A 27,549-nucleotide genomic window follows, 5' to 3' on the forward strand; every position below is an offset into this window, starting at 1 on the left:
TCCATTTTGTTATAGAAAGAAAGCTATTTGCTACCAAAGGGTAAAAATCGCTTCAGCATTTAGATAACTATATTGGATCTGCGTATTTGTGTTGTGGTTCTGCTGCCACCTAGTGGTTAAGTCAATGAAACACAGCAAATCAGTCTACATAAGGTTAACATCCTGTCGAATGGGAGACTGTTCTGTAGTTGTTTTGTTCTGACATCAGTCTTCGCGCCTTGGGCTTTAATCCAGTAATTATGATATGCTCTGCACACTGTGACATGTAAATTCGAATCCCATCTGTACTCACTTTTCCTTGAACGTTTCTATCTTTTTGGTTATAATTGTTCGGTAAGGAAGTTTCGCTGTCTGGGTCTTTGATTCTGGACATTCCTAACCATGTTTGATGATTGCTGGAAATGCACATTTTCAAACTTCGAAAGTTTTTGCTTTTCGACAGTTTCGGGTGAAGTTTATTTCAGATAAGTACGTAATTTTGAAGAAAGTGGTGGAAGAAATTCAATATTGTGCAAGAATGCACAATACGATGTCTTCTTATAAATATATGAACTCTACTTTTGAGAAAATGTATTTCTGCGTTACATTAATATTTATAGGACGACAACGAGTTTCTGAACGTGAGACAGAACTATACGAACTATAGTTGGTAGTAGAACACAAATTAGCGACGGAATTCAGTTATTCGATATAATTGGTCAAGTTTTAGTTTTCTGGATGATGATTGGTGAATCTTGGTGCGTCGAGTTCTATTGTCCGGTTGGAAACATACACTCAATTTCCCCTCCACTGCATTTAACCAATCGTGCCGTCTCCTCGGAAAGCGGTGCGGCTTCAGCATTTAGGTTTCCCTGAATTAAGAAGTCTTTGCAGGTGCATACGAGAGGATGGTTTTATGTTGTAGATCAGATTTTTTGTGTTATTTTTAAACATAGCAGTATTAGTTTGCCACTTCTATTGTTTTTTGTGATTTTATAGGTAAGTTCTGTATCTTACGATTAGCTCGGTATGCTAGCTTTACCTATTGGTTAATAGTATGGTCCTAGCCTTACATTAATTTATTACGCATATGAATTTATGGATGATTCATATGCGAATATGAACTTGGGGACTTGTTAGCCATGTGCATGACATTTGTGATAATTTGTCGGTGCAGAACATACGGAAGGTCTCGAGCTATCTTCACCTCTTTTATGAAACCGTTGAAGTTGCTAACCGTCTTCTTATTTTCAACCTTACTTTTCCATGCTGTGATAATTTTAAAATGCATACCTGTAATTCTACTCATGGAAATTCAGAAAACTAGCATCCGAATAATTATTTCGTTATGCACCCTCCGGATTTGCTGACCCAGGAGTGTTTGTCGTCATTTGTTCTGTGGACGGTGAGACATGATGTGTCAGTGTTTATTTTAATATAATTGATAATAGCACACTGTATATTATACTGCGTTCAGTAGATTTTACAAGTGAATGTTACGTGGCTCCAAAGGAACTGTCATGGCTTTCCATCCTGGCCGTGGATGTCCCAGAGGAAGACCCCCCCCAGGACTGCATGGCTCTGCGCAGAGCTATCGGCCACCAAACCTGCGACCACCCCCACCACATCCCCCTGCACCTCCGTACCATTATGACCAGTCGGGCTCCAGCTTCTCCACTCAGGGGAGCAGTGGCTACATGACATCTCGTCCAGACTTCATACCTTACCCGCTGCCGGTGCCATCACAGGCGCCCGGTCCGCTGGGCCAGTGCCCATTCCGCCCCCCCTTTCCTAACCCCCCAGTTCGACAGGGCTTCCCAGAGCCCCCAAACTTCCCTCCCCCACCTCTCCCAAACTCCTCTGTATCCCCAATGGCCAGCTCTACAGCCCCCACCCCAAACACCTACCCATACATGATGCCCCCTGTGCCCCCACCCACCTTGCCCCACCCCCCAGCCCCTCCTCCCATGCCCCCCCAGCCAATGAACTACCAGCCCCCATATTCCATGGGCTACACCCAGCCCCCTTTCCCTCCTCCCAGCTTCAGCCCCAGCTATGGGCCGGGCTCCCGCTCCTTCAAGGATGACCAGTTCCGGCACGCCGGTGCCCCCTATGGGCCAGAGAAGCCGTCCGTGGAGCGTAGATCCCCCGATCGCGGCCGACGGCACGATGAGCGTCGTCACAAGGGCTACGCCGGATACGGTCTCCACGGCGACCGGCACAAGGCTGAGCACGGGGGCGAGCGGAAGGAGCGTCCCAGGAGCCCCGAGCGGCGTCGGCTAGAAGGCGGGCGCCATCGCCCGGAGTATGAGCGAGCTCGGACCCCCCCTCGGCACAGAAGCACAGAGCGTAGCAGGTACATTTAGCCTGTTGGCCTGTGGCTCACGTGACTTCGTTTCTTCCCGTCGATGCCTGTCGTTACTGAGCATCTGTTCTTGGATCAGCCCAACCATCCTTTAGGGTGGGGAGGTGGGGTAGGATGACCGTTGGTAGAGCTGATCCTAGTTCAGTGAAGGTGTTCCTCATTCCAGGGAGAGGCATCGCCACAGGGACAGCAGGAGGTCACCATCCCTGGAGAAGCTGTACAGGAAGAGACTGCACAGGTCAGCTTCCTATTCCTGTTCCTGTTTCTGTGGTTATCATGTGATTGTGACATCTTTCATTGCATGTCAGGTGTTTGGGAATTTTGGTCCATTTCCATAGGATATAAGAGTTTTACCTGTTACATGCAGGGTATACAGTCAGATTATAACCTGCAGTGAAATGAAAGGTGGTGAACTTCTCCTTAATAATTAGTGAAACGCAGACATTAAAAGCAACATTATAATAAATGTCATAAATATGGGAAGTCTTACTATAAAAATAAAAGAGCGGAAATGTGCTGCACAAATCAAATAATGTCTGAGCTCCATAAACAACGAGAGAATGTTAAATTACAACTATCAATTAAGTATTGCTGATGGCTTGAGTGCACAAGCTCCTTTTGAGCCTCATTTCTCACTGAGAAACAGCAGAAGGGCTTTCCAGACCCCCGCCTGGTGAGGAGCTAATAGTTTGTATGAATTGAGTCCCTGCAGATTCTAGCAGCTCAGCTGCATTATCTGAGGTAAATGTCCTACGGGGAGAAGGGATCAGCCTTGCTGATGCCTTCAGCTGAATGTACCACCTTCTGCAGAGCTTTATGATCCAGGGCAGAATAATTACCAATCCGGGCTGCGATTCCCATGCTGAGGATGCTGTTAGCATGGCTGCTGAGACCTTGAACAAACGTTCAAACACATTAGGCTTTCCTTTGGATGAGGCAGATTCCAGAGAAAAAGAAAGAAAAGGTTTTATAATGGAGTCTTTTGGGCCACATTTTAGTTCTGAATGGAACTGCTTTGATGCTTTTGGCTGTTATGTTTGCTGGCTTTAAGTCCCGCCTCTCCCTCCACCCACCTACCTTCTGATTGGCTCCACACAGTCGGTCCACCAGCCGGGACAGAAAGCGGCCCCGCTGGGAGGAGGAGCGAGAGCGGCGTTCGGAGGGCGGCCCGGCGTCCAGCAGGGAACGGAGCTACACCTCGTTGAAGAGCCATGATGCGGAGGACGGTGCCCCTGACAGGCCGGAAGAGGAGCGTGAGGAAGAGGAGCTGCTGAAGCCAGCCTGGATCCGGTGTACCCATGCCGAGAACTACTACTCCAACGACCCCATGGACCAAGTGGTGCGTTTACTTCATTACGTCGTTCATCAGTATGTGTGTTTCTGGTTTCTGTGCGATGTTGACCTTCTGTAAACTCCCCCCCCCTCCCCAAAGCCTGGCAACTGTCAGAATTAGCTTTGCCTCTTATGTTGATCCGCTCTTCTGGGGGTGTTGATGACGTTCTTCCCACAGGGCGACTCTACCGTGGTGGGGACCAGTAAGCTGAGGGACCTATACGAGCGCTTTGAGGAGGAGCTGGCCAGCCGGCAGGAGCGGGCCAAGGCGGCCCGGCCCGAGTGGCAGCCCCCCAAGACCAAGCTGGATGACGACCTAGGTAGCATACCCATACCCGACACCACTCAAACCACAGCTTTGCACTTGGGGGGGCACCCTGGTGGCCACAAACCGTCACTACAATCAGTTGAAGTGCAAATTATAAGCGCAGGTGATAGGGGCCCAACTGGCTGACAGAACCTGTGATAAGCCCTCCTCTTATGGGTCGGTGTGTGGCTCAGGACCTGTGAGAGGAAGGCTGCCAGTTCAAATGCCAAGGTTGGCAGAGTGATGTCATCATTAGATGGTCAGAATGATGTCATCATTACACTCCCAGCTTCTCCTGGGATTGGCCAACCTTGCTTTCTCAAAAACGTATATGGCTGTGGATAAAAATTGGGTCGAGCTGTCCAGGCACCAGGAAAAACTAGACCATTAAAAGCTGCCACTGTGGCTGGTCCCAGTATAAACCAGTGTTAGTCTCATGATGGATGCCATCGTTAGACGGCCACTTGTAGTTGAATAATACGACTTTTCGTTTTGTTGACACTTCCCCCCTCGTCTCGCTCTACGCAGGCGAGAGCTCCAGCGAGTCTGAATGTGAGTCTGATGGCGGCAGCAGCTGCTCCAGTAGCTCCGACTCGGAGGTGTTTGACGTCATCGCTGAGATCAAGCGCAAGAAGGCCCACCCGGACCGGCTGCACGACGAGCTGTGGTACAACGACCCTGGTCAGGTGGGCGCACAGACGATTTATCGGAGGAGGTTAAGTTGTACTGTGGGTGTGGCTAATGGTCATGGTAACAGCAATGCATGATGGTCTATGTAGTTCCGAAGAACAACAAGCGGAGTTTCTTTGCCAGGGTGACCATATTGTACAGGTAATCCTCAGTATTCATGTAACAAATGTGCGTGGGTCCAAACATCAGGGTTTAGATCCTGCCATTCCCTCTCTCCCACATGCCATCATGTTACCCGCCACGTCTGCTCTGTACTTTCCACATGCTGTGTTACATACGTGTCATTGTCACATGTTGGTGATCGTTCCCCCGCGCCCAACGTTTTGACATTGTGAAGTACGTAAGCGGATGACTTGTACGCTTTTCTAACATTGTTTGTTTGGGTTTGATCCACGAGGTCCAGATTACTTTAGAAAATGGTCTGGATGATTAACTGTGTAAAGCTTTGAATTATGCCTCTCGGTTTGGCTTTTCGTGTAAAGGTTTATATTCACTGAGGTAAAGCCTTTGTGCTTAAGAAGCCCTGTGATGTGATCTGTCTGTCTGTGCATCGTTTGCTTAAGATCTTTTGTCTGCCTCCTGCCCATTGTTTCATGTGTGTGTTTTTTTTTATTATCGTCTTGATTTCTTTTGCCCTCATTTGTTTGGTGTTTTCTAATCTCACATTATATATGTATTGTTTATGTTCATGTTTATTGTTTTTCTGTTAGGTTTTATTTGCTTTTGTTTGCTATGTTTCAGTTTGTGTCATTGTTTCTAAATGTTCCCTTTTTCCGTTTCCTCTACATGTCTTCTCGTGTCTTCCTGCACGCCCGGACTCCTGCCGCAGATGAATGATGGCCCCCTCTGCAAGTGTAGCGCTAAAGCTCGCCGGACCGGAATCCGCCACAGCATCTACCCTGGGGAGGAGGTAACCACCATACCTGTGCTAACAATGTAAAAACAAAAAAGCATGTGTTACATAAGCGGTCTAGGTAATCCTATCATTAGCATTGACGTTAGCATCTTTTAACAGTCTGTACCATGCTGCTGCATTAATGTTGATTGGCCATTCCTCTAGCCCATCAAGATGTGTCGCCCAATGAACAATAACGCAGGCCGGCTCTTCCACTACAGAATCACGGTCTCCCCGCCTACAAATTTCCTGGTAGGTCCTGCCTCTCCCTGTTGCCGAGTTCAACTGTTTCTCCCTGTTCATATTTCCTCTCAATGCCGCTGGTATATGTTTACAGACGGACCGCCCGACCGTCATCGAGTACGACGACCACGAGTACCTTTTTGAGGGATTCTCCTTGTTCTCCCACACACCGCTGAGCAACGTAAGCATTGGGAGCACTCCTTATGACGTGCAACACGGGGTTACTGTCTGGCTCAGTGAGTTGGAACGCCGTACAAGTGATTCAGAGGGTCATCAGTTCGAATCCCAGTGCTGGCAGACTGATGCTGCCATTGCTCCCTGCACAAGGCCCTTAATTGCTCCAGGGACTGGCTGACCTTACTTTATCAAAAAAGTGTCTGATAAATAAATAAAATGTAAATGTGCTTCATACTTGTTAGTCTTGTGTCATCTACTATAAGCACAAACAATATCCTTTTTATTTTTGTTTACATGCTGTGAATGTAGGCTCAACACCTTAGCGCACGCACAGGAATGTGTAGCGTGTTTGTGTGCGTCTGTTTCTGCAGGGAGTTAAATGTGTTCAGTTTGGATTAAATCCCATTTGCTCTGAAATCTCTTGGGGCTGTTTGCTAAGGAGCAATGAATAGTGGAACCCCCCTGGTTGGGTGTAGGTGTCATCTTTCTGTCGGGTGCCTCTTCCATTGAGCAGCAATTCCCAGAGTACCCTGAACTTCGGTTTATTTTATCTTTTCACCTTGTTTTGCGAACCATCCGTCCTGCTCCCCCACCCACGTCCTGCTCTCCCACCCACGTCCTGCTCCCCCACCCACGTCCTACTCCATTTTGAAATACCCACCCCCCCTCACCGATTACTGTCAAAAGTCACATAGACCTGAAGTTTAGGGGGTGCCTCCAGAGAATAGGCATTGGGGGGGGGGGGCATTTGGGCCTGACAGTAAAATCAATGTCCCGTGATGTGTGAAGGACCTGGATGAAAGTTAACAGAGGGGGTGGGGGAGTTGGATGCGGGGGTGGGTTGGTGGGGTAGACAACACGCATGTGTTGGTCAGAATTTTAAAGGAATATGAAACGCATATAGTTTGTATTTTATTACTGTGGGGGAGGGCGGCTTCAGCGTCAACCTTGAATAAATTATCATGGTGTTTTTGGGGGTGGGGGGTGCATTGTGGGGGGGGGGCATTTGTTAGCTGTCAATCCCTGATACCACCACACAGCAGGAAGTTCTATCCCCCTCACTCTCTCACACTCTCTCTCCCTCCTGTCACCACCCCTCCACAGATCCCATTGTGCCGGGTCATCCGCTTTAACATCGATTACACCATCCACTTCATTGAGGAGAAGTCCCCCGAGGTCAGTGCCTGCCCGCCGCCCCCGGGGTGGGGGCATCGCTGCTTCGTTTGTGCGAAAGTGGTCACATGACTCCGGGGTGGTTTTATCCGTGTGTGTGGCCCCAAGCCCGTTGACCTCGCTGCCCTCCTACTCCGATTGCAGAATTACTGTGTCCGGGGGCTGGAGCTCTTCTCCTCATACCTCTTCAAGGACCTGCTGGAACTGTACGACTGGAACCTCAAAGGTAAACCTGGGACAGGCCAGGAATCCCAGAAACTCCTGTCTGTAGTCGGCGTAGGCCATCAGCATTTTCTGCTGGTATCTCTATCTCTCCTGTCAGGCCCCGAGACGGAAGATGAGGCCCCAGGATGCCCAAAGTTTCACTTCATGCCACGTTTTGTAAGACTGTTGCCCGGTAGGTGGTCCGCAGTAAGAGTTACCTTTCCGTTCCTGTTTGCAGTATTGAGGGTTTTTGTGTCCCTCTTGTGGTCATGAGGCTTAAATGCGGCTTAAACAAATTTGTGTCTTTGAATACACGGATACATAAGAATGGAAGAAGACAATTTTGTAGCTAGGATGTGCAAAGCTGGGGGTGGTGTGCAGCTCATTGTACTCTGAACCCGTGACCAGAAGGTTGTTGGTTCAGAACCCAGGCGTGGCAGAGTCCTGTCACTGTCGGGCTCCTGGGCAAGGCCCTCAGCCCACAATTGCTTCAGGGACTGGCTGACCCTGATTTCTCTTGTACGTCTGCTTAATAATTAAAATGTAAATATATGATAATGATTAGATTGTGGACAGATGGCATTTTCCAGAAATTGCATAAGCACTTCGGATAGGAGTGATGCAGGTGTGGAGAGGATGCTGGTGCTGGCATGCTTACAGAGTATGTAGTGTGTGTGTGTGTGTGTGTGTGTGTGTGTGTGTGTAGTTAATCGTGTTTCCCTTCCCTTGCAGATGGGGGCAAGGAGGTGCTGTCTATGCACCAGGTGCTGCTGTACCTGCTCCGGAGCAGCAAGCCTCTGGTACCCGAGGAGGAGATCGCTAACATGCTGCAGTGGGAGGAGCTAGAGTGGCAGAAGTACGCCGAGGAGTGCAAGGGCATGATCGTCACCAACCCGGGCATGGTGAGAGGGGGCGGGGCCTGTTGGGGTGGCTCCACCCACTGGGCCGGCACATGTTTAATACTGTATCGCATAATACAACTGCCGGTAGGAAGCACTTGTCTCTGCGTGCGTTATGGCAGTGGGGAGGGAGTATCGGTATCGAGGACCTAAACGGGAGAATGGGGGGGGTCACCATAACCATGGAGTTTGGATGAGGGAATGAGGAGAGAGGAGGGGCTGGGTTATTAAGAGCTCTGAATGTCGGGAGGAGTAAGTGGATACGCCCTTTTATAGGGAGACAGTGACGGCTGTGAAGTATGGGAGTGATGTGCTGGTGGTCTCCTCACCCATACTCACTCCTATCTGGAGTGTATGGAGAGGATGTTCATATTGTTTTTGAAAAGAGAGGCAGACTTGAAATTTGGTGGTAGTTACCAAAGTTAGGGAGGTCAAAGCCAGGCTTTTTAGGGACAGGGGAGAGAGCCAATAATTTGAAAATAGATGGAACAAGGCCATGGGTTAGAGGTGGATTGAGGGAGAAGGCTGAACACCTGTAGACATTTCTTAGTTAGGGGTGTAGGTACACGGTCAAGTGAGCCAGTGGCAGAATTTGCAGCAGTAACCTCAGAAATCCTGACAGAAGAGAAGTTGGTTGGACAGCTAAGTGGAGTTGGCATACTGGGAGAAAGCAAAAATACTGAATCAGCATTTGGGTGGTTTGTGTCCATAAGGACATAGATGGCAGAAATTTTGTAGTAAAAATATTCCAAGAAAAGGGCGACGGGGGGCGACTGGGTGGCATATGAACATCGACAGGATTCATGGTGTTCATGTGCTTCTTTTAATGACAGTCAATATAAAAATATAATTTATGAAATATAAAAATATTTTTTAAACGCACATATTTTTGTCTGCTTTTCAGGTGGTTGACGCGAAATATTTTCCAACGCACTCTTTGTCCGCTGGGGGGAGTCTGCTCACCCGTGTGTGCGCATGTGTCTGTGCACGCGCATTGGGGTGGAACTCCACCATGCGCGATACAGAGAGCAGAGGGGAATTGTAAACGGGCGACCGTGTAGAGAGAAAAATGACAGGCTGTTGTGTAAATAAGATAAATAACATAAGGCTATTTAGTTTGTTTAATAAAAGGACAACATATAGACCTGTTCTATAGGAAAGGTAACCTTAAATGACTTCTGTTGTGATATGGCGCTATATAGAAAATAAAATGAAATTAACTTGACCTTCAAGGTGGGGTGGAAGGTGCCGTTGGGGGGGGGGGGCGCCCCCCTAATATAATGGTAGGGGAAAGACTGGCGTTACAGATTCAGGGTATCCAATCTGTATATTAAAATACAGATGATGTGTGTCCCTATTGTCGCTGTTTATGAGATTGGAGTCGCAGACAGATTTAGCAGTACGTAAGGCATCCTTATAGCGACTCACGTGTTCCTTGTCGGCATCAACATGGACAGTAAGGTGGGTTTTCTTGAGTAGTCACTCAAGTTTACGGCCTTTCTCTTTCATGGAACGAAGCTCCGGTATACCAAGGGACAAAGGACACCAGTTTGGTTTTCAAGGGGACAACAGAGTTTTAATGAGTCAGATAGCACTGTGCTGAGAATGGAGGCAAATTCATTGGGGAGGAGGTTAAATTTCAGAGGCAAAGCTGCAGAAATAATTTGGGACAGGATGGGTCAACAGAGTTTGTGTTACGAAATGAAATGTGCTGTTTATCAAACTGAAGAGCAAATAGTGCCGGAAAAGAGAACCAGACAAGTCATATTGTCAGAGTGGGGAAAACAGTGACAAAGCACAGGAACACACTGTCGTGTGAGGCTCTTAGGGTGGGTAGGGCATGACACATGCAGTGCGGTGCCAGGTAATGCTGGACGGTCGTAAGAGTGCGGTCCAGTAGTAAGAGTGCGGTCCAGCATTATCAGTGCCTGCTGTCCAGTAGTAAGAGTGCGGTCCAGCATTATCAGTGCCTGCGGTCCAGTAGTAAGAGTGCGGTCCAGCATTAGCAGTGCCTGCGGTCCAGTAGTAAGAGTGCGGTCCAGCATTATCAGTGCCTGCGGTCCAGTAGTAAGAGTGCGGTCCAGCATTATCAGTGCCTGCGGTCCAGTAGTAAGAGTGCGGTCCAGCATTATCAGTGCCTGCGGTCCAGTAGTAAGAGTGCGGTCCAGCATTATCAGTGCCTGCGGTCCAGTAGTAAGAGTGCGGTCCAGCATTATCAGTGCCTGCGGTCCAGTAGTAAGAGTGCGGTCCAGCATTATCAGTGCCTGCGGTTTAGTAGTAAGAGTGCGGTCCAGCATTATCAGTGCCTTTGGTTTAGTAGTAAGAGTGCGGTCCAGCATTATCAGTGCCTGCGGTTTAGTAGTAAGAGTGCGGTCCAGCATTATCAGTGCCTGCGGTCCAGACCACAGGACAATTTAATATTTTGCTCCAGTCTATCTTAGATGAGCTCGGGCCCAGAGAAGTTGCCGACGTTCCTGGATCATGTTTAGATGTGGTTTCTTCTTTGCATTGTAGAGTTTCATCCTGCATTTGTAGATGCAGGGACAAACTGTTCACAGAAAATAGTTTTCGGAAGTGTTCCTACGTGTTCTGCGTGTTTCTTGTCCCCTATAATTTCCTTTGTTGCTTTCGTTGCCATAGAAACCCAGCTCTGTGCGGATCGACCAACTGGACCGGGAGCAGTTTAACCCTGACGTCATCACCTTCCCCATAATCGTGCACTTCGGCATCCGGCCTGCCCAGCTCAGCTACGCCGGGGACCCCCAGTAAGCACCCCTGTGTGTGTGTGTGTGTGTGTATGTGGGAAGACGGCACGGTCTGAGATTGGGGGGGGTGATTAGGGTTGTGGACAGTGTGGTAATTAAGGGCAGGAAGGGTGGATGAGCAGGGAAATGGCTGCTGGGGTCAGAGAGCCGGAGTGTGGTGGCTCCGCCAGTTCAGTGTGGTGGTTATTGACGCCGATCCTGTCGCTGCCGCAGGTACCAGAAGCTGTGGAAGAGCTATGTGAAACTGCGCCACCTCCTGGCAAACAGCCCCAAGGTCAGGCAGGTGGACAAGCAGAAGCTCACCCAGAGGGAGGTGGGTGACGTCCTCGAGGGAGTAGCCCGGTTTTTGGTCAGAGGTGTTGTTTTGCTGACATGAACTGTGGATCAGGCTGGGTTATACCTTGCGCCCCCTACTGGGGGGTCATGGGTATTTCTTACAAAGTACAAAACAAATCTTTTATTTCCCCTATATAATGTACGGGGGGGGAGCTTACTGTGGAGCTTACTGATGGCTACACTCACACCCTGCCTCCAGGAGTTAGTTTGTTTATTTAATGTTACTTATGTTTGCTTTGTGGAGACCGGGGTTTAGCGCCTGGCATGGCATCATACCCGGGGTGTGAGAGATGGCACTCAGTATACCATTGTTCTGCCTCTCCTCTTTGAAGCCTGGCTTGAAGGTGACTCATCACTTATTTACGCCGTTGTTGTCATGCACTCACCCTGTGATTTTTCCTCCTGCCGTGAGCGGGGTCTGACTGAGGGGGGCACACCGGTGTTCCCTTTCTTTCCGAACCGGTGGTCTGTTTCCCCTCGCGGTAGCTGTGGCTGCAGGTGATATGGGAGGCCTTGTGTCCAGCCAGCCCCATCTTGGGGTGTCTCCACCGTGTGCTCACGTGACGCTCTGTCCCGCCCCCCCCCCCCGCAGGAAGCCCTCCAGAAGATCCGACAGAAGAACAGCATGCGGCGCGAAGTCACCGTGGAGCTGAGCAGTCAGGGGTTCTGGAAGACGGGCATCCGCTCCGACGTGTGTCAGGTTGGGCCTGCGAGCTGATGCAAAGCATTCTGGGAATTTGCATGGCAATGGAGTCAGTCTGCATATAGTATCTGCTGTTTCACTGGTGCTTGTGAGGACATTGCGACTCATTACACCCCAAAATCAGCTGAGTTAGGTAGGCAGGATCATACACATGAAGTTGATTAGTGCCAGCAGCTTCCTTGTGACCTCCTAATAGTGGGGGACAGTTCCAGATACCCTACTTTCCCCACCAGGACACGCACATTTGTGATGTCTGTCTGAATCCCGCCCCTTGGGGTGACCCAGTCCATTTGGGAGGTTGTGGACACATGTCAGAGTGCGATTTTTCTTCCCTCAGCTGCCCATAGATCCTTCCCATTCCAGCCCACCTCATGAGCCGCTTAAGAAATTGCAGCTACCCCACGGATGATTCCTTTGCTGATCTTCAATCTCCTTTTTTTTCCCTTATCTACCCCCCCCCCCCTCCCCACAGCACGCCATGATGCTGCCTGTCCTCACTCACCACATCCGTTACCACCAGTGCCTCATGCACCTGGACAAGCTGATTGGCTACATGTTCAAAGAGCGCTGTCTGCTTCAGGTATGCCCCTGGGAGTGGGCGAGGCCATGTTAATGGTGTTTAATGGTGGATTTGGATGGGTGGTACCATTGGGAAGGTATGGGAAGTCTATGGTTGGTGGTGCTGCTGTGGTGGGTGGGGCCATTGTGTGGGTGGGGCCATTGGGTGGGCGGATCTTGCAAATGGGCAGGGTCTGGTATTGCAGTATCTGCTCCTCATCCAAACTCTTCATTTATGTTATTTCCGTCTGCATTTCCAGCACAATTCTGAAATTGTTGGATTGTTTTCTGGGCTAAATCAAATCTGCTCTTTTTGGGGAGGGTGGCAGGGTGGGTCTCCCCAATGGGTTGTGTTCTGTAAAATATGACTGGGGTGACATCAAGCCTGCAGGTCAACCTGCAAATCCACCCTCCAACCCCCCTGAACAATGATCCTTCCTGTTGCATTTTTGTCAGCCGCAGAGCCACAATTGAACTGCCCCCACCCCCCCCCCCCCCCCCCCCCCCCACCTCACTGCCAGCATGCCGCCAACTCCAGACAATGTTTAATAATTCACCCAATTTTGATTTGTGGATTTTAATATTTCCATTGCCAGCGGTGGACCCTGGCATGTCTGAGATGAGGGAGGGGGGCGGGCAGGCTGCTGGGTTTAATACCCCCCGCCCCCCACATCCTCTGTAAATATGTCTGACATCACTGCAGCGGTCCTGAGAATATGGGATGCCCTCGCCTCCTTGGTTCATTCCCTGTTACTCTTCGAATAGTTTTTATAACAGACACACTTTTCATTTATATTTATAGTTTTGGAGGTTTGTTATTCGCTGAGACCCTGCTAGGAGTTGGTGTCCCGTCCTGGGTTATTCCCTGCCCTGTGCCCATGTCCTCTGGCATAGGCTCCACATCCCCATGACCCAGCACACGACAAATGGGTATAGAAGATGGAAGGATGGCTGTGTTGCATTTGCTGAGGCCAGTACAATTGTTTGCATAATTTGGGCCTTAAACATTAATTTTCAAAAACAAGATTATTCTTAAAGGGTGAGCTGAGCCATGGATAACGCAGCTGTTATGAGGATAGGGGTACCACCCAAACTGTACGGGTTTGAATCAAACCCCCACCCCCAAAGGCACAAGCAAGACCTTTACTCAAAAGGAGAAACCAGGAGATCCAACGGATCACACCAGATTGGTGTAAATAGCACCAGTAAGTCGCATTGAAAGGGAAGTTTGGTGTGACCTCAGAATTGATCTAATAATGCCCCCCCCCCAGCTGGCCATGACTCACCCCAGCCACCACCTGAACTTCGGCATGAACCCGGACCACGCCCGGAACTCGCTGTCCAACTGCGGCATCCGGCAGCCCAAATATGGGGACCGCAAGGTGCATCACATGTACATGAGGAAGAAAGGTGTGTGACCTCCACTCCCCTAGAACTCTGCATTCATGTGGCGGCTGTTCGGGGAGTTTGGCCGGAGTGGGGGGCATCCCGAAGGCTGACAGGCCGGCTGCGAAACCCCCCCCCCCCATGTCACCCAAGGGAGAGGAAGCAGCTTGGAGAAGTGCGAGCCCCCATTAAAACCGAGACCTTGCTGACCGCTAAACGGAAAGATAACCAGAATCCTCAGCCTGGCAGCCTGTGCCTGACACACTTCCATTGGCGTATAACTTACTGATCAAACTCTTATCAGGTTTACCGCCATGTGTTCAGGTCAGACTTCTGCCCATTCCTTTGTCAGGTATTAACACTCTCATCAACATCATGTCTCGTCTCGGCCAGGACGACCCCTCTCCTTCCAGGTACGTCACCTAACGTAAAAATTAAATTAGCTAGTGAGTAGAGGCAGAATATTGCAGCTGGTTAAGTGCTTAGAACAGACTGCATCTCCTAAATAAGGAACGATTAAGGAATTGATTTAATATCTAGTGTAATGCCAGACCTTGGGGCTCCACACAAATGCATGGTTTGAGTAGTGGTAAACATCACTGCAGGATGGGGTGGGGTGGTAAAGGCCAGGGGTGTACTCATGAAAGGCCCCCGCTCCTACTCTTGCAGGATCAATCACAACGAACGGCTGGAGTTCCTTGGCGATGCTGTCGTTGAGTTCCTCACCAGGTAAGGTTGAGACCTTTCCTACGAGCCAGCCAATTAATAGGATATGACAGCTACACCTCTACTCCGCCCCCTTCCTGATTTATACGACATTTATACCTTTTGAGGGGCTTTTCCAAGGTACCGGTGAATACTAGAGGGGTTGTCTGATTCCCAGCTGCCGGCGGTGAGGTGGACAGGGGATCCTGGCCGCTTGTTAGTCACAATGCTAATGATGTGTCGCTGTTGTTATGCTCTGAGGTGGTATGACATCACAGATATGTCGTACTGGTCGTCTTGGGGACGGCTTTGGCGATGCATGTAGCGATGTGTTTCTATGGGGAGATATTTCCGCAATGGTGATGAAATGCTAACACCGATGTTAGCGTGTAGCTATACTGCCTATCGGTATTGGAGGAAAAAAAATAAAGCATGTAAGTGTTAATGTGATTTTATCAAAAAACGTTAGATTTAATTGCCTGGGGGGTTGTAAAGTTGTATAATGTGCCTTACTGATCCCCATCCCATACCGCAGTGTTCACCTGTACTACTTGTTCCCGAGCCTTGAGGAGGGGGGCCTCGCCACGTACCGGACTGCCATCGTGCAGAACCAGCACCTTGCCATGCTGGCCAAGGTCAGTCACTTATGGGTGTAGAGCAGGCATGCCAGGGTCCCAGGTTCGAGTTCGGTTTTTTTGTGTGTATTTATGTTGTCATCTTTTGAAGTCTGTCACCCGCCCCCGTTAAGTAATGGTCCTTTCAAACCTTGCCCCCCTCTAATGGTGTTAACGGCGCAGATGGGGGTTCTTTGACATGATTAATTTAAGTGGTTACAGGCAATTTCCCAGGGGTCCAGGTCAGATGAAAATGCAATTTGAACATATTAAGTATGAAGTTACATTGCAAAGTTCTATTTGTAAATGTAACTTGACTTAGTGATATCTTTGTATTGTATGTACAATAGGAAGTACATTTACAAATGTATTGTAAATGTACTTCCTATTTTAACGAACACATTTCCCTGGATGAATGGCCGGTTGGGCTCCCTCACCCCACACCGTCACTGGTTCCGTGCGTCTCTTCTTCCGGTACCCGCAGAAGCTGGAGCTGGATCGCTTCATGCTGTACGCCCACGGGCCCGACCTGTGCCGGGAATCGGACCTCCGGCACGCCATGGCCAACTGCTTTGAGGCCCTCATAGGTGAGCAGTTATCTTAGGGACAGGATGTAAAAATGTAAAGATTTACCCATAGGCCTCCGCATCGGTTCCTTTCTGACAAGGTCCGACTTATTCCTGATTACCCAGGGGTGCAACTGCTCAGCTCTGCTGGGGGGAGGGTGCCTTGAGACCCACACGTCCATTTTTTCAGTAACTTTTTCTTGGTGTCATTAATTGTCTTCTTGAGGGAGAGGAAGTACATATGCAGGAATGATTCGGGTGAGGACCGCTGCAATAATCCGGGGTTATTTCCTCCAAGTCTGCTTTCATTAACTTCGCGGGGAGTGCTGGTCTGATTCAGAGCACCGTCGTCCCGTCCAGACCCCCCCCACCATGTCCTGGCCTGCAGAATCGAGACTCCCTCCCCCGCCACCCTGCTGTATATGTCTTTTATTTTCATCCCGTGTTTAATGATGCAGTGGGCTGTGAGCGGCTTGCTCTCGGCGCGCGGCTTTGCGGGCCTGTTATGGTCTGTGGGCCGGTACCCGCCATCCTCTGTACAGCAGATGGCGAGCTATTCAGAGCTTCCATTAAAGCCAGCCGGGAAGGGATTAGCTTTGATTAGCTGACTTATCACGTCTTTTCACATTATGTCGCGTCCGCTGTGAGACTGGACCCCCCGCCATCCAGCGTCACAGACGACGGGCACCTTCTGCTCCCTTTTAATTATTACCCCCCTCCCCAACACTCCCCCTTGCATTTAGGAGCTAAAACACTTTTTATGTTGGGGGCCGATGAAATGGCAAACCCATCAGTGAGCCTAAATAACGCCCAATTAATGAATTAAGTTAATCTTTAGGGGATTGGGCACAGAAGATGGAGGGTTGTGTTTAAAAGTCTGTCGTCTGCATAGCGATGATGAATAAGGCTAAATGCGTGTGGTGCGAGGAGTCATGCTGCCCTTTCAGGAATCCCCCTGAACACTCCCATCTGCCCGCCCTCACGTCTCGGGGAATCCCTCATCCACATCCAGGCTGCATTTTGCTCCTTCCCCGCAGAAGGGATTTATTAAGGGTTTGGAAAACTAGTAACCAACTTAAAAAAACCATCTGTTAGCACACCTCTGTCCTCACCCGGGTGCGAAGTTTTAGCCTGCCTGTTCGATTCGCGGAGTACCACCTCTTTTGACATGCAGTACCCTCTCTGGCCAGATGGGGGCAGCATTGGATCACATATGCATGTGCGTCGTCTTTAATTGCTTAATTTAAAGGATATCGTTATCGCTTTTATTTTAGGGCAAGGGTGCCGCTCCACTTTTTACGGTCGCCGGTGAGTCGTGTTTACACTAAAAGCAGCCATTATGATAAATCACAGTGGCCCGTGCCATCGATTTTCCATTTTCCTAAGAGTCTCAAAGTCATCCTCCATAGATCAAAATGGGTGCTGACAACAGATCGCCGGGGTAAAAACCACCACTGGATGCTGCCATGTGATTCCCCTCGGCCAATGATTTTCCCCGGCTTGTTTTTGATGGCAGTCTATCTTTATGAGCCCATTTTAGTGGTTATTTCCTGCTGTTACTCTCCACGTGCGTTACTGCCTCTCCTGTGAAATGTCAGCATGGAAACTGGCGGCAATATAAAGTCAAGGAAATAATGAAATTAGCCATCGTCTTCCTTAAAAACCTTGAGCGGATATTTTTGGGCAGGCAATTGAGGTTAAGGACCCCTCTCTGGGGAATGTAGGCGTCTTGGAGCTCGGGCTGGGCTAGTCCTTGGCCGCTAGGACTCCTGAAAGTTCTACTCGATGTCGGTTCCAAGGTGAGATAGAGGTTTTCTGCCTCCCGGGTGAAAATGTGGGGAGCAGTTGCTGTTTCTGAGACATCTGTTGGTCGGTGAGCCTGCTGCTGTATTGCCTCAAGTTGTTCGAGTGAAGCAGTGAAGCTTATCTGAGGCAGGATTTGTGCTGTCTAGTTTGCAGGGGGTGATTCTTGGATTTTTTTTTTTATAGTGGGGGCGGCATTAAAGGGGCCAACCTTATCATTAGCCAGTGGTAGGTGTTGAATTGTTGAGTGACAGGTGAGGGGGCCAATCAGTTTTCCGTCTGGAGGCGGTGCCCCTGTAGCCCAGGGCCTGTGTGTTGATCGTTTCATGGTAATACCAGGCTCCCCGTACCACCGCAACTTAAATGGGCCCTGTGTGCCCAGCGTAAGTCAAGGCCGGGTGCGAATGGCGTTGCCATGGTGATGAGATGACGTAATGACACCATTAGCCAATCACAGTCGCCTTCTGTAGGTTGATGGTGACTCTCGACCACACTATCCTGGAGAGTGGCTGACGGTCATTCAGAACCAAGAGTTTAGTTAGCTGTGGGGGGGCTTGGATTTGATTCGATTCCGTGAGACTCGCAAGATGCAGCGTGGATGAATCGTAACATAATTACGCCACGTCTGGAAAAAAAACGCCATTTGCTTATTAGGACATAAAAAGCCTCATTCGTTGTGATGAACGCTTCCACAGGCTTCCGCATCTGCTGCTTATTGTCATGGGCGATGGGGACTGCGTCTTGGGATGGCGGTCTAATTAAAGTTAGCCGTCAGCCGGTCTTTCCGGAACATTCCATCAAGGGCCGCTCTTCTTATTTTAATGAATTTTGTCGTTTCGTTGCGCTACGTGCTAGAGCGGCCCGAGTGGAACCGACCGGGTAAGATGACCTAGGCATCGATGGAAAACATTGATTTGGGAGAAGCTGTTGTACCTTTGAGTGAAATAAGTAATGCTCTCGTTGAACGTGGAGCTAACAGATTACGTATGGTGTCCCTCTGCCAGTGCCTCTGTCCTCACGCTCTGTCCTCCCCACAGGCGCTGTCTACCTGGAAGGGGGGCTTGAAGAGGCCAAACTGCTGTTCGGCCGGTTACTCTTCAACGGAGAGGTGAGTGGGGGTGAGGGGGTGTCCCTTAGTGCCCTATGGTCAGGTGACAGTAGTGTCCCCTGATGGGGCAGGGCTTTGTTGGCTTTTATTACTACTTGTTTAATCTCCCCCCCCCCCCTCCATTTTACAGGACCTCCGGGAGGTTTGGCTGAACTACCCTCCGCATCCTCTGCAGGTTTGCCCATTCTTCTCTCCGCTAACGACGTCGTTATTGCAGCGGATGCTAATTTTAGCGCCGTGCAGGTCCAGGTTGTGGCTGCAGCGGCTAATTAATCTTATGGCGCTTAATTAAGTTTTTACCGGGAGTGCGGTTGTGGGAGGGCTGCCTCCTGGTGGGATGGTGTCAGCGGAATCCGGTGCCACACTTCCTGGGCGTGGCTAGGAGGGCAGCTAATCTCTGATAATTACTGCTTAGCTTTTTGTGAGAGCCTAGTACCCAGGGGAGTGGCCTTCCTGGAGGCGGGGCTTCTGGTCGAGAAGTGGTTGGATTGTGGTCATGTGTATGGCAGGCTGGGTTGGGCCTTTTCAGGGCTCCATACGATACCCAGTGCTCCCTCCTTTTTGCCCCCCCAGGTCCAGGAGCCCAACACGGACCGCCAGCTGATCGAGACATCGCCAGTGTTGCAGAAGCTGACAGACTTCGAGCAGACCATCGGCGTCATCTTTACGCACGTGCGGCTGCTCGCTCGGGCCTTCACGCTGCGCACCGTCGGGTTCAACCACCTCACGCTGTGAGTGGCGCCCCCTAAGGGCCAGCGCTGTACTTTAATCTGAGGACCCTGGACGTGAGAGCAATCACTAGGATCTGTGAGGTCGACAGGGAGCGAGATGATGAATTGAATTTAAGGAAATAATTAGCGCTGTCAAGCATCTAAGCGTCTCTGCAAAATGGGGCTGCCGCCGTTCCCATCATGCCCCTCTACAATCCGTGTGCTTTCCCCCGGGGTGTGCTGACACACTTACTTTCCTGGAGGACACTTGGGGGAGCCCCCACCCCCAGCATCTGGTTGTGTAGACCCCTCCCGGATTGGCAGTTCCAGTCAGGCGCCCCCAGGGTAGTCAGCTGGCACCTTGTTGTCACCCCCACGCTGTCCTTCACTGCTCTCTCACTGCACAGCAGTGTTCAGTAAACTGTGGCGGTTCCTGGATGGGGGTGTGGCTCTCTCTTTTGACCTTTGACCCCAACTGCTGTTTATTGCAGGGGTCACAACCAGAGGATGGAGTTCCTGGGCGATTCCATCATGCAGCTGGTGGCCACAGAGTACCTCTTCATCCACTTCCCCGACCACCACGAAGGCCACTTAACGGTGAGGAGGGGGGCACATCTCTTCCAATCCGTGTTTTTTTTGGGACTCCCCAGTGTAGTGACTTTGGCCCATAGAGGGTGTACCTAATGCCTTGAATGGTGGTAAGCCCATACCCCACTCCAAATTTTTGTAAGTGTGGGGGGCTTGATTTGATGTCTGTGATGGTGAGGTGTATGACTGTGTGTATCTGACCTGTACCCCCCCCCCCCCCCCCCAGCTCCTACGGAGCTCGCTGGTAAACAACCGCACACAGGCCAAGGTGGCCGAGGAGCTGGGCATGCAGGAGTTTGCCATCACCAATGACAAGACCAAGCGGCCAGTGGCCCTAAGGACCAAGACGCTGGCTGACCTGCTGGAGTGTGAGTGTTTGGCAGCAGGGGGCGATAGAGAGCCTGCTTAGTCTGTGATTATTATTAATCTTCATCATTAACTACTCTCATCATGTTCTGGGGACCCACTAGTTTTACCCGTTTGCATACCCTGTCCCTCCATGTTTCCGCTTGAACTTTAGATTACCTCACTGCATGATGTCACTTACTGGTCATCTCAGTGAGGCAGTGGTTGGTGGGATGGTGGTAAATGGTGTGTGTGTGTGTGTGTGTGTGTGTGTTTCTCTCTCTCTCCACTCCCATTTACCTATGGGATGTTTATTCCTGCCGCCCTTGTTAAAGGATGGTCCTTCATATAGATTCTCAAGAGCCTGTGGTCTCCACGGAGATCTGACTCTCAAAGCCGATTGGATGAAATGACAGAGGCTGCTGTAGAAATGGCATTAAGCCACCCTCTGCAGCTATAGTCTTCTTTCTGTTTTCGGTCCAGCTCCTTCACCCCCCCCTTGCCCCCCCTCTCCGTCTTCAGCCTTCATCGCCGCCCTCTACATCGACAAGGACCTGGAGTTCGTGCACACCTTTATGAATGTCTGCTTCTTCCCACGCTTAAAGGTGAGGCCGCGGCCGGATCCAGCGTTTGGGGCCGAGGGGGGCAATGGGGAGGGGAAATGGGCTCTCAGTGTCATTCAGCTTTAAGAGCAGCTAACCCCCCCCCCCCCAACAGATCCTCACTATCCATTATCATATGATACGGTTATATATTCATTTGTTTGTTTACGTTTCTTTTTCATTTACACTCATTTAGAAAATTTCCCCATAAATGAAGTGTCATTATTATTAATTATTATTATTAATCTCATGCCCAGAGTGACTTATGGTATAGGAAGAGTTTTTTTTTTTCCATGATAATTATTTAATGATTTGCTGGTTGTAATTGCTGGAATTTCGATCGCGTTGAAGGTGTGCTCGGCTGTGTGCGGAGGTATAGTTTGAGTTCGCTCTAAGGATCTCTGAAGGATGTCTGTCATTCTTCAGGCGGATGATAAAAATGCATCATTCTCTCTGTCTCTGTGGGGGCCGTTTACCGTCAGCGTACTTGAGCCCTGGGAAGTCGCACATAGTCCTGAAGTGTGCCCCCCCTCCGCAGCTAGCTGAGTGGTGTGCCTGCTCTCGAACCCGCTTCCACTTGGGGGGTTTCGATAGCTGCACTGGGATACTCAGCCCTCGAGCCTCGCTCCTCTGTTTGCGTGATTGTTTTTGCTTTTGTCTCTCTGTACATCCATCGGCAAATCGCTGAATCCATCACCGAATCAAAGGAAAGTAAACTGGGACTTTTAACGGCCCCCTGGTTTCCTTTTGGGGGGTGGGCTGGGGGGTGTGTGTGTTCGGACATACCCCATGGAGGCGTATAAGTGCCCCCAAGGTGAGAAGAGCAGAGGAGAGCGCTCGTTCTGGGAATTCATCTATGGATATTAATAAGAGCAGACAGCTCAGAATTCACCCCCCACACGTATGGGTGTTTCTCCATTATGGAAAGTGCTTTCGGCGCCCCCCCAGTGGCTGCGGGGGAGATATCAGGATTAGCATTTGGTAATTCACTTTGTTGCAAGGGAGCCGAAGTTTGGTTACGCTTGGGGGTGGGGGGCTTCTGAGAGGGGTCTGCAGTTTTTAATTACTGATCGTCTATCTCCTCCCTAGGAATTCATCCTGAACCAGGACTGGAACGACCCGAAATCACAGCTCCAGCAGTGCTGCCTCACCCTGCGCACTGAGGGCAAGGAGCCCGACATCCCACTCTACAAGTAAGCCCCACCCTCCCGTCCAATCACGGCTCTCCGTGTACCCAGCTGACACATAATGATGTCTTTATTGGATGATGGGGTTATCCAGAATGTGACATGATCGTCTCTCACACACACACCCCTGTCCTGAGGCAATCCATTCTTTCTTTCCTCTTGTAAATCTACACACCAATCCCCCACCCCCCGCTAAAAGCCACTTAGCCTTGAAAGTCCTCTCTTCCTATCATTGCTCCCTCCTCCTTACCTCTCCCAACAGTCTCAGCGCATGACCTGCTTCCTCACAGCTGCCCGGGGAGGTCGTCACAATTTTCAGACAATGATACCAGAACTCTGTACGCTGTGATGGGGGTTGATTTTAAAAGCAAGTGGAGTTGTTTACGAAGCAGCGATCGCCTTTTTCCTCGCGCCTGTTGCTGTCTGTCTTGTGCCTGAGCTCAGAGCCACGTGCGATTGGCCGGCGTTCCCATCTCCGTGGTTACTGCAGGCTCCAAGGAGGAAGTCAACTTGCGTGTTGATAATTTAGCCGTTGCAGGCCGGCCGTGTGCCTGGCCGTGTATGCTAATGCCAGCACTATGGGCCTCTTTGCTTGTCCAGATAATTGTGTGTGTGTGTGTGTGAGAGAGAGAGAGAGAGAGAGAGAGAGAGACACTTTTTACCTCTTAATGATATACTAATGATGTCCCCATTTGTAGATGGTTATGTGCTGAGCTGGTACAGTGACCCAGTGGGTGGTCTTGTTATCTCACACCTCCAGGGTTGTGGGTTCGAATCTCACACACAGAGAAGGTATTCACCACAGAGAAGCTTCTAGAAGATGGACGGATGTGTGCTTATCAAAAGAACATCGTGTCATCAAGCTCATAGTGTCTGTACATTTTAACTGACGTCCCCCCCCCCCCCCCCCCAGGACACTGCAGACAGTGGGGCCCTCCCACGCGCGCACTTACACTGTGGCCGTCTACTTCAAGGGCGAGAGGATCGGCTGCGGCAAAGGACCGAGGTGAGCAGATGATGTAGGCAGGACGTGCTCAGAAGGTTGCTGGTTCAAATCTCCTGTCAGAGTGAGGTCTGACCCTGCTTTCTCAAAAAATGTACATTGCTTCAGATAAAGACGGCTTCTAAATAAATATGTTACAATGTAGTAGGTTCTGGATTTACACAGTGCACCATTCCTCAAGGTCATCCATCCTGTCCCGATCGGGGGTGGTGCTGAGAGCTATTCCTGAGGACCCATACGTCCTCCGCTCATGCTGGCTGTGCTCCGCCCGTCGGGGAGACCACGCACTTGTTTAGTCCTCTTAGTGCTGCGTTTCCCGGTTGTCAGAATCTGAAAATCTAACCTTTCTTCTTTTCTCTTTTAAAGCATTCAGCAAGCGGAGATGGGAGCTGCCATGGATGCGCTGGAGAAATGTAAGGCTCCCCCATCTGTCGTCACCCCTCGGTCCGCGATGCGTGGTGCCGGCTGAAAGGCCCGTCCTTAACCGCAGCACCCCCTATTGTCCCCAGCCACACCTGTCCACAGCGCAGGTGGGGGGGGCCCTTTTTGTTCCGACGCCCGGCTGCTGATTTGTTACACAAAAAGGCTTTTCAGCAGCCAGAAGGGCTGAGTGAGAGGGGGCGGCGGTGGGAGGTGGGCTTTCCAAAGCAGGTTTGTTTGTGTTTTTAACTCTGCCAGAAGGGGGCGGTGAGGTGTAATCGTCCCACAAGGGCCCTCGATGGTGACAGACGCGGTCCTCAGTCCTTGGGAAAATGACCTTCTGCTTTTGTGCTGCTGTTGATTTTGTGCTTTTTGCAAAATGAGCTGGTTTCTGAGTGATGAACAGCCTTAGTTTGCTGTTACACAACAACTATTACGGTCCCTCTCTCCAACCTCCAGGACGACTGTTACTGCTGTGTTCAGTTTGTACATCTCAGTCCCCAAACCGGTGCTGAAAACCGCTATTAGTGAATGGAGGATAGTCGTGTGTGTGTGATCTGATCTGATCTAATCGGATCTAATTACCATGGTAGTGGACCTCATTTTACATTAGTTTACAATGAGACAGACTTGGATCATTTCTGCTGCCTTGGGAGGTAGAGTAGGGCTTAGGGTTTAATTTTAGCCCCAGCACTGTTATGGTACCTTTCTTCGAATCTGCTTATTGAATTTCCATCTTTCTTATTAATTCTTCACGTATATCATCCCTCCACACCACCTTTGTTATCCAAGAACCCGAGAATACCAAGTGATCTGCCAAAACAGACAGGCTGAGGAAATGGCATCTTACCGAAATTATAAGGAATTAATGACTTAATAATGATTTAATAGAAATAATTACATTTTCCTTTTGTTTGGGTGTTTAGCAGCCTGTAAAAGATGGCAGACGTGCTTTGAAAATGTGATCTCTGTTTTGTTGGAAGAACACTTTTGCGCTCTGATTTAATTAAACTAAGAATTAAAAGATCCTTTTATCCCCCCCCACCCCCAAAGTCCTGGGGTCTGACACACCCACAAAAACGAAAGCGATATTTGTTGTCTGCAGAGCGGCAGTCGCTCTCAGCTATAATGCTGTGGATTTCATTTCAATATTTGATAAGCCCTCGTTCTGCACCTCCATTGCCCGGGAGCCGAACCCACATCCCGACCCAGGCCGACTGGGTTCCCCCTGTGCTCGAAGTGGCCTATTTTGCATGCCTGGCCATGTCATGCTCACATTTCAGTCAGTGCATTCCTGACCACAGCTTGCTAAGCAGGACTTTCTGAACTGTCAGTTCGTTCTTTACCCACTACTGTTATCCATTTACTTCCACTGTATCTACTGCGATATTTTTGCTGCAGTATCTGAGGTTAAGTCCCCTAACAGTAGGTTACAGGCCAGAGCCCCAATTGGGACTGGAACAGACAACCTTCAAACTCTTCGGGCCTGTTTCATATGCGCACACTCTGTCTTTGTGATGTCAACGTAACTCAGTTCCAAAATTCCCTCCCATGAGGCTTTGGGGCAAAACGAAATCACGCATGACTGCAGCTGAGGACCGGCAGAGAGGCTCCGACTAAGTATGGAGCGGCATAGCGGAGGGAGACCAGTGTTGATCTTCACACCGCGTTCCATGTTAAATTAACCAGAAAGGGCTCCATCAGGCGAATTGGACCTGATGGAGGAATCGCACCATACAAATTGCCTCTTACAAAATTAAGCGCCCACCCCCCTCCAGTACAGCGTGACGATGCCTCCTGAGCTACCGTAACATTTCCCCACGTCTCCTCACCATTTGTTATTCGTTACGCAAACCGGGCCGCTGTTCCCTGAACTCAAAGGGGTGGAGGGCTGGAGAGGCGAGACACGCTGATGACACGGTTTCACGCTGAATCAAAGAAGCTTCAACAGTCTTTGAAATATGCCACGGGGTAATTCAAATGAAACGGATGGGAGCTCATTCCTCTAGGGCTGGGGAGGTATGGGGGGTGGGAGGGGGATGCTGAGATGGAGGGATCCCAAGGTACAGTCTGTGATCCTTATAGGCTAGTCTAGAGGGGCGTCAGTTTTGCTAAACTGTCATCGTTGCCGTAGAAACGCTTGTGCACGCTGGCAGTAAATTAAGACCTCGTTAGAGGAGGGTCCCATCCGGACCGGCCTCAGCCCAGTTTAATCTGCCTCTGCACGTTATTGCATCATTATCGTTATTATTTCAGCATTAAATTACAGGCCTACACTGTGGATAACGTTTCAGCGCGTGGTGTTGAGCTGCCGGTTAGAAGCTAGTGAGTCTTTTCCTGGGATGTTTAAAGGTATGTATCCCAGTCAAGGTCATCATGCTTCGGTTAAACCGCCATACAGCGCACTGAGGTCCCATGAAGGTGCCTGCTGCGCTGTGCTATCCCAGAACTCGCGAGAAGCTGGCGGGGGGGGGAATGGAAAAAATGAACGGCAGTACATGCGGGCAGTCGTAGGTCGGAAAAATTCATTAAAGCTTAAATCATATGATTTAACAGGAGAGGAAGTACCCCAACCCTCACAGGAGAAACTCTGATGGATGGATGGATACCATAAACACATTCACGTTCTGTACCTCTTCCATATGTCTTATATTCTTATTTTTGATATTTTCACAATTTTGTTTACTTATTGAACTTAATCTAGTTCATCATCTTTTCTTTAATACTTTTACCTCAAATCATCGCTGAGGAATCACACACACTGAGTTTCATTGTAACTTGTTACAATGAAAATAAAGGTATTCTATTCTATTTTCCTTGATGGATGCACGATGGATGTGCAAAAGGATGGATGGAGAGATGGGTGATAGTGAAGATGAGTCATGTGGGGTGTTTGGTCTTCATGGCAGAAGGTTCAGTGAGATCATCGTTAGGGGAGCGAGAAGGCCTCACACTCTGCTTGCATCTAAATCTTCCTGCTCATGTTCTTCCTGGTCCCTCAGAGAGATCGGTGATTTGGTCAGAACAAACCCCCATCCCCCAATATCCGAGGCACACCCTGCCAAGCTTTCACCGCCTGACTTCTCCTCTTCACCCCCCCCGTAGACAACTTCCCACAGATGGCTCACCAGAAGCGCTTCATCGAGCGGAAGTACCGGCAGGAGCTGAAGGAGATGCGGCGAGAACGGGAGAGGCAGGAGAAGGAGGGCGATGAGCTGGAGGGAAGCAGGAAGTGATTAAGTCCCACTCATTGGTTCTCCTCCTGCTCCGCCCACACCCAGCCTCTTGCTCCGCCCACATCCCACCTGGAAATCCCATTCACCAAGTCACCACTCCTGTTTTATGTTTTTAATGTACACATTTTTGGTAGCTTTGTTTTACCGTGAAAGTAATATTTTTAGTATTTTATTGCATTAATCAGTTATGTGACTTTTTATGTGACTGAGCCAAAAGTAATAAACTGATATGACACCAGTTTATTTATTTATTTAATATTTTTTGCTATGGCTTATGGTATTCCATATTCCCTTAAGTAACCTGTAATCATTCAGTTTAGTTTTTGTTCACGTAGTTTTTGTATTTAGCTAGTTTCCAATGTGTGGCTTTGGGTTTGAGGATAATTCATCTCCTGATAACTCATAGTATAATCGATTATATCGATTAAGTCTCCGAATTTGGGGACACCGTCGGTGCCAGTTTAATTATGTATGTAGACTATGTAGATCCTTCGTAATGGAAGGAAGTTAAATATACTTTTCAATCCTCACACTTTATATAAAATGTAAAAACAGTTCACTGTCCATCCCAGAGCATTTTAAATTGGTAACTTCAGAAGATCTGTGCTTTCTTCCAGAAACGAAATGATCATTAAAAGGAAATTTTTATG

General features: G+C 49.5%; 1 protein-coding gene across 1 annotated transcript; it reads left to right on the forward strand.

Moving 5' to 3' along the window:
• Positions 1–1,457: 1,457 nt before the first annotated feature.
• On the forward strand, positions 1,458–27,137 carry drosha (drosha ribonuclease III). Its single transcript, XM_049012462.1, has 31 exons — positions 1,458–2,335; positions 2,511–2,582; positions 3,443–3,683; positions 3,855–3,996; positions 4,512–4,669; positions 5,503–5,583; positions 5,734–5,820; positions 5,906–5,992; positions 7,093–7,164; positions 7,306–7,387; positions 7,484–7,558; positions 8,098–8,267; positions 10,905–11,029; positions 11,243–11,342; positions 11,958–12,065; positions 12,541–12,648; positions 13,898–14,036; positions 14,365–14,425; positions 14,682–14,741; positions 15,253–15,352; positions 15,816–15,918; positions 18,738–18,808; positions 18,939–18,983; positions 19,382–19,539; positions 20,010–20,115; positions 20,333–20,474; positions 20,974–21,056; positions 22,143–22,246; positions 23,154–23,246; positions 23,610–23,656; positions 26,769–27,137. The coding sequence occupies exons 1-31, from the start codon at positions 1,473–1,475 to the stop codon at positions 26,897–26,899; spliced, it is 4,014 nt and encodes a 1,337-aa protein (XP_048868419.1). The 5' UTR covers positions 1,458–1,472; the 3' UTR covers positions 26,900–27,137.
• Positions 27,138–27,549: the final 412 nt, after the last annotated feature.

Source organism: Brienomyrus brachyistius, chromosome 4 (genome assembly GCF_023856365.1).
Source record: "Brienomyrus brachyistius isolate T26 chromosome 4, BBRACH_0.4, whole genome shotgun sequence".
NCBI classification, from domain to species: Eukaryota; Metazoa; Chordata; class Actinopteri; order Osteoglossiformes; family Mormyridae; genus Brienomyrus; species Brienomyrus brachyistius.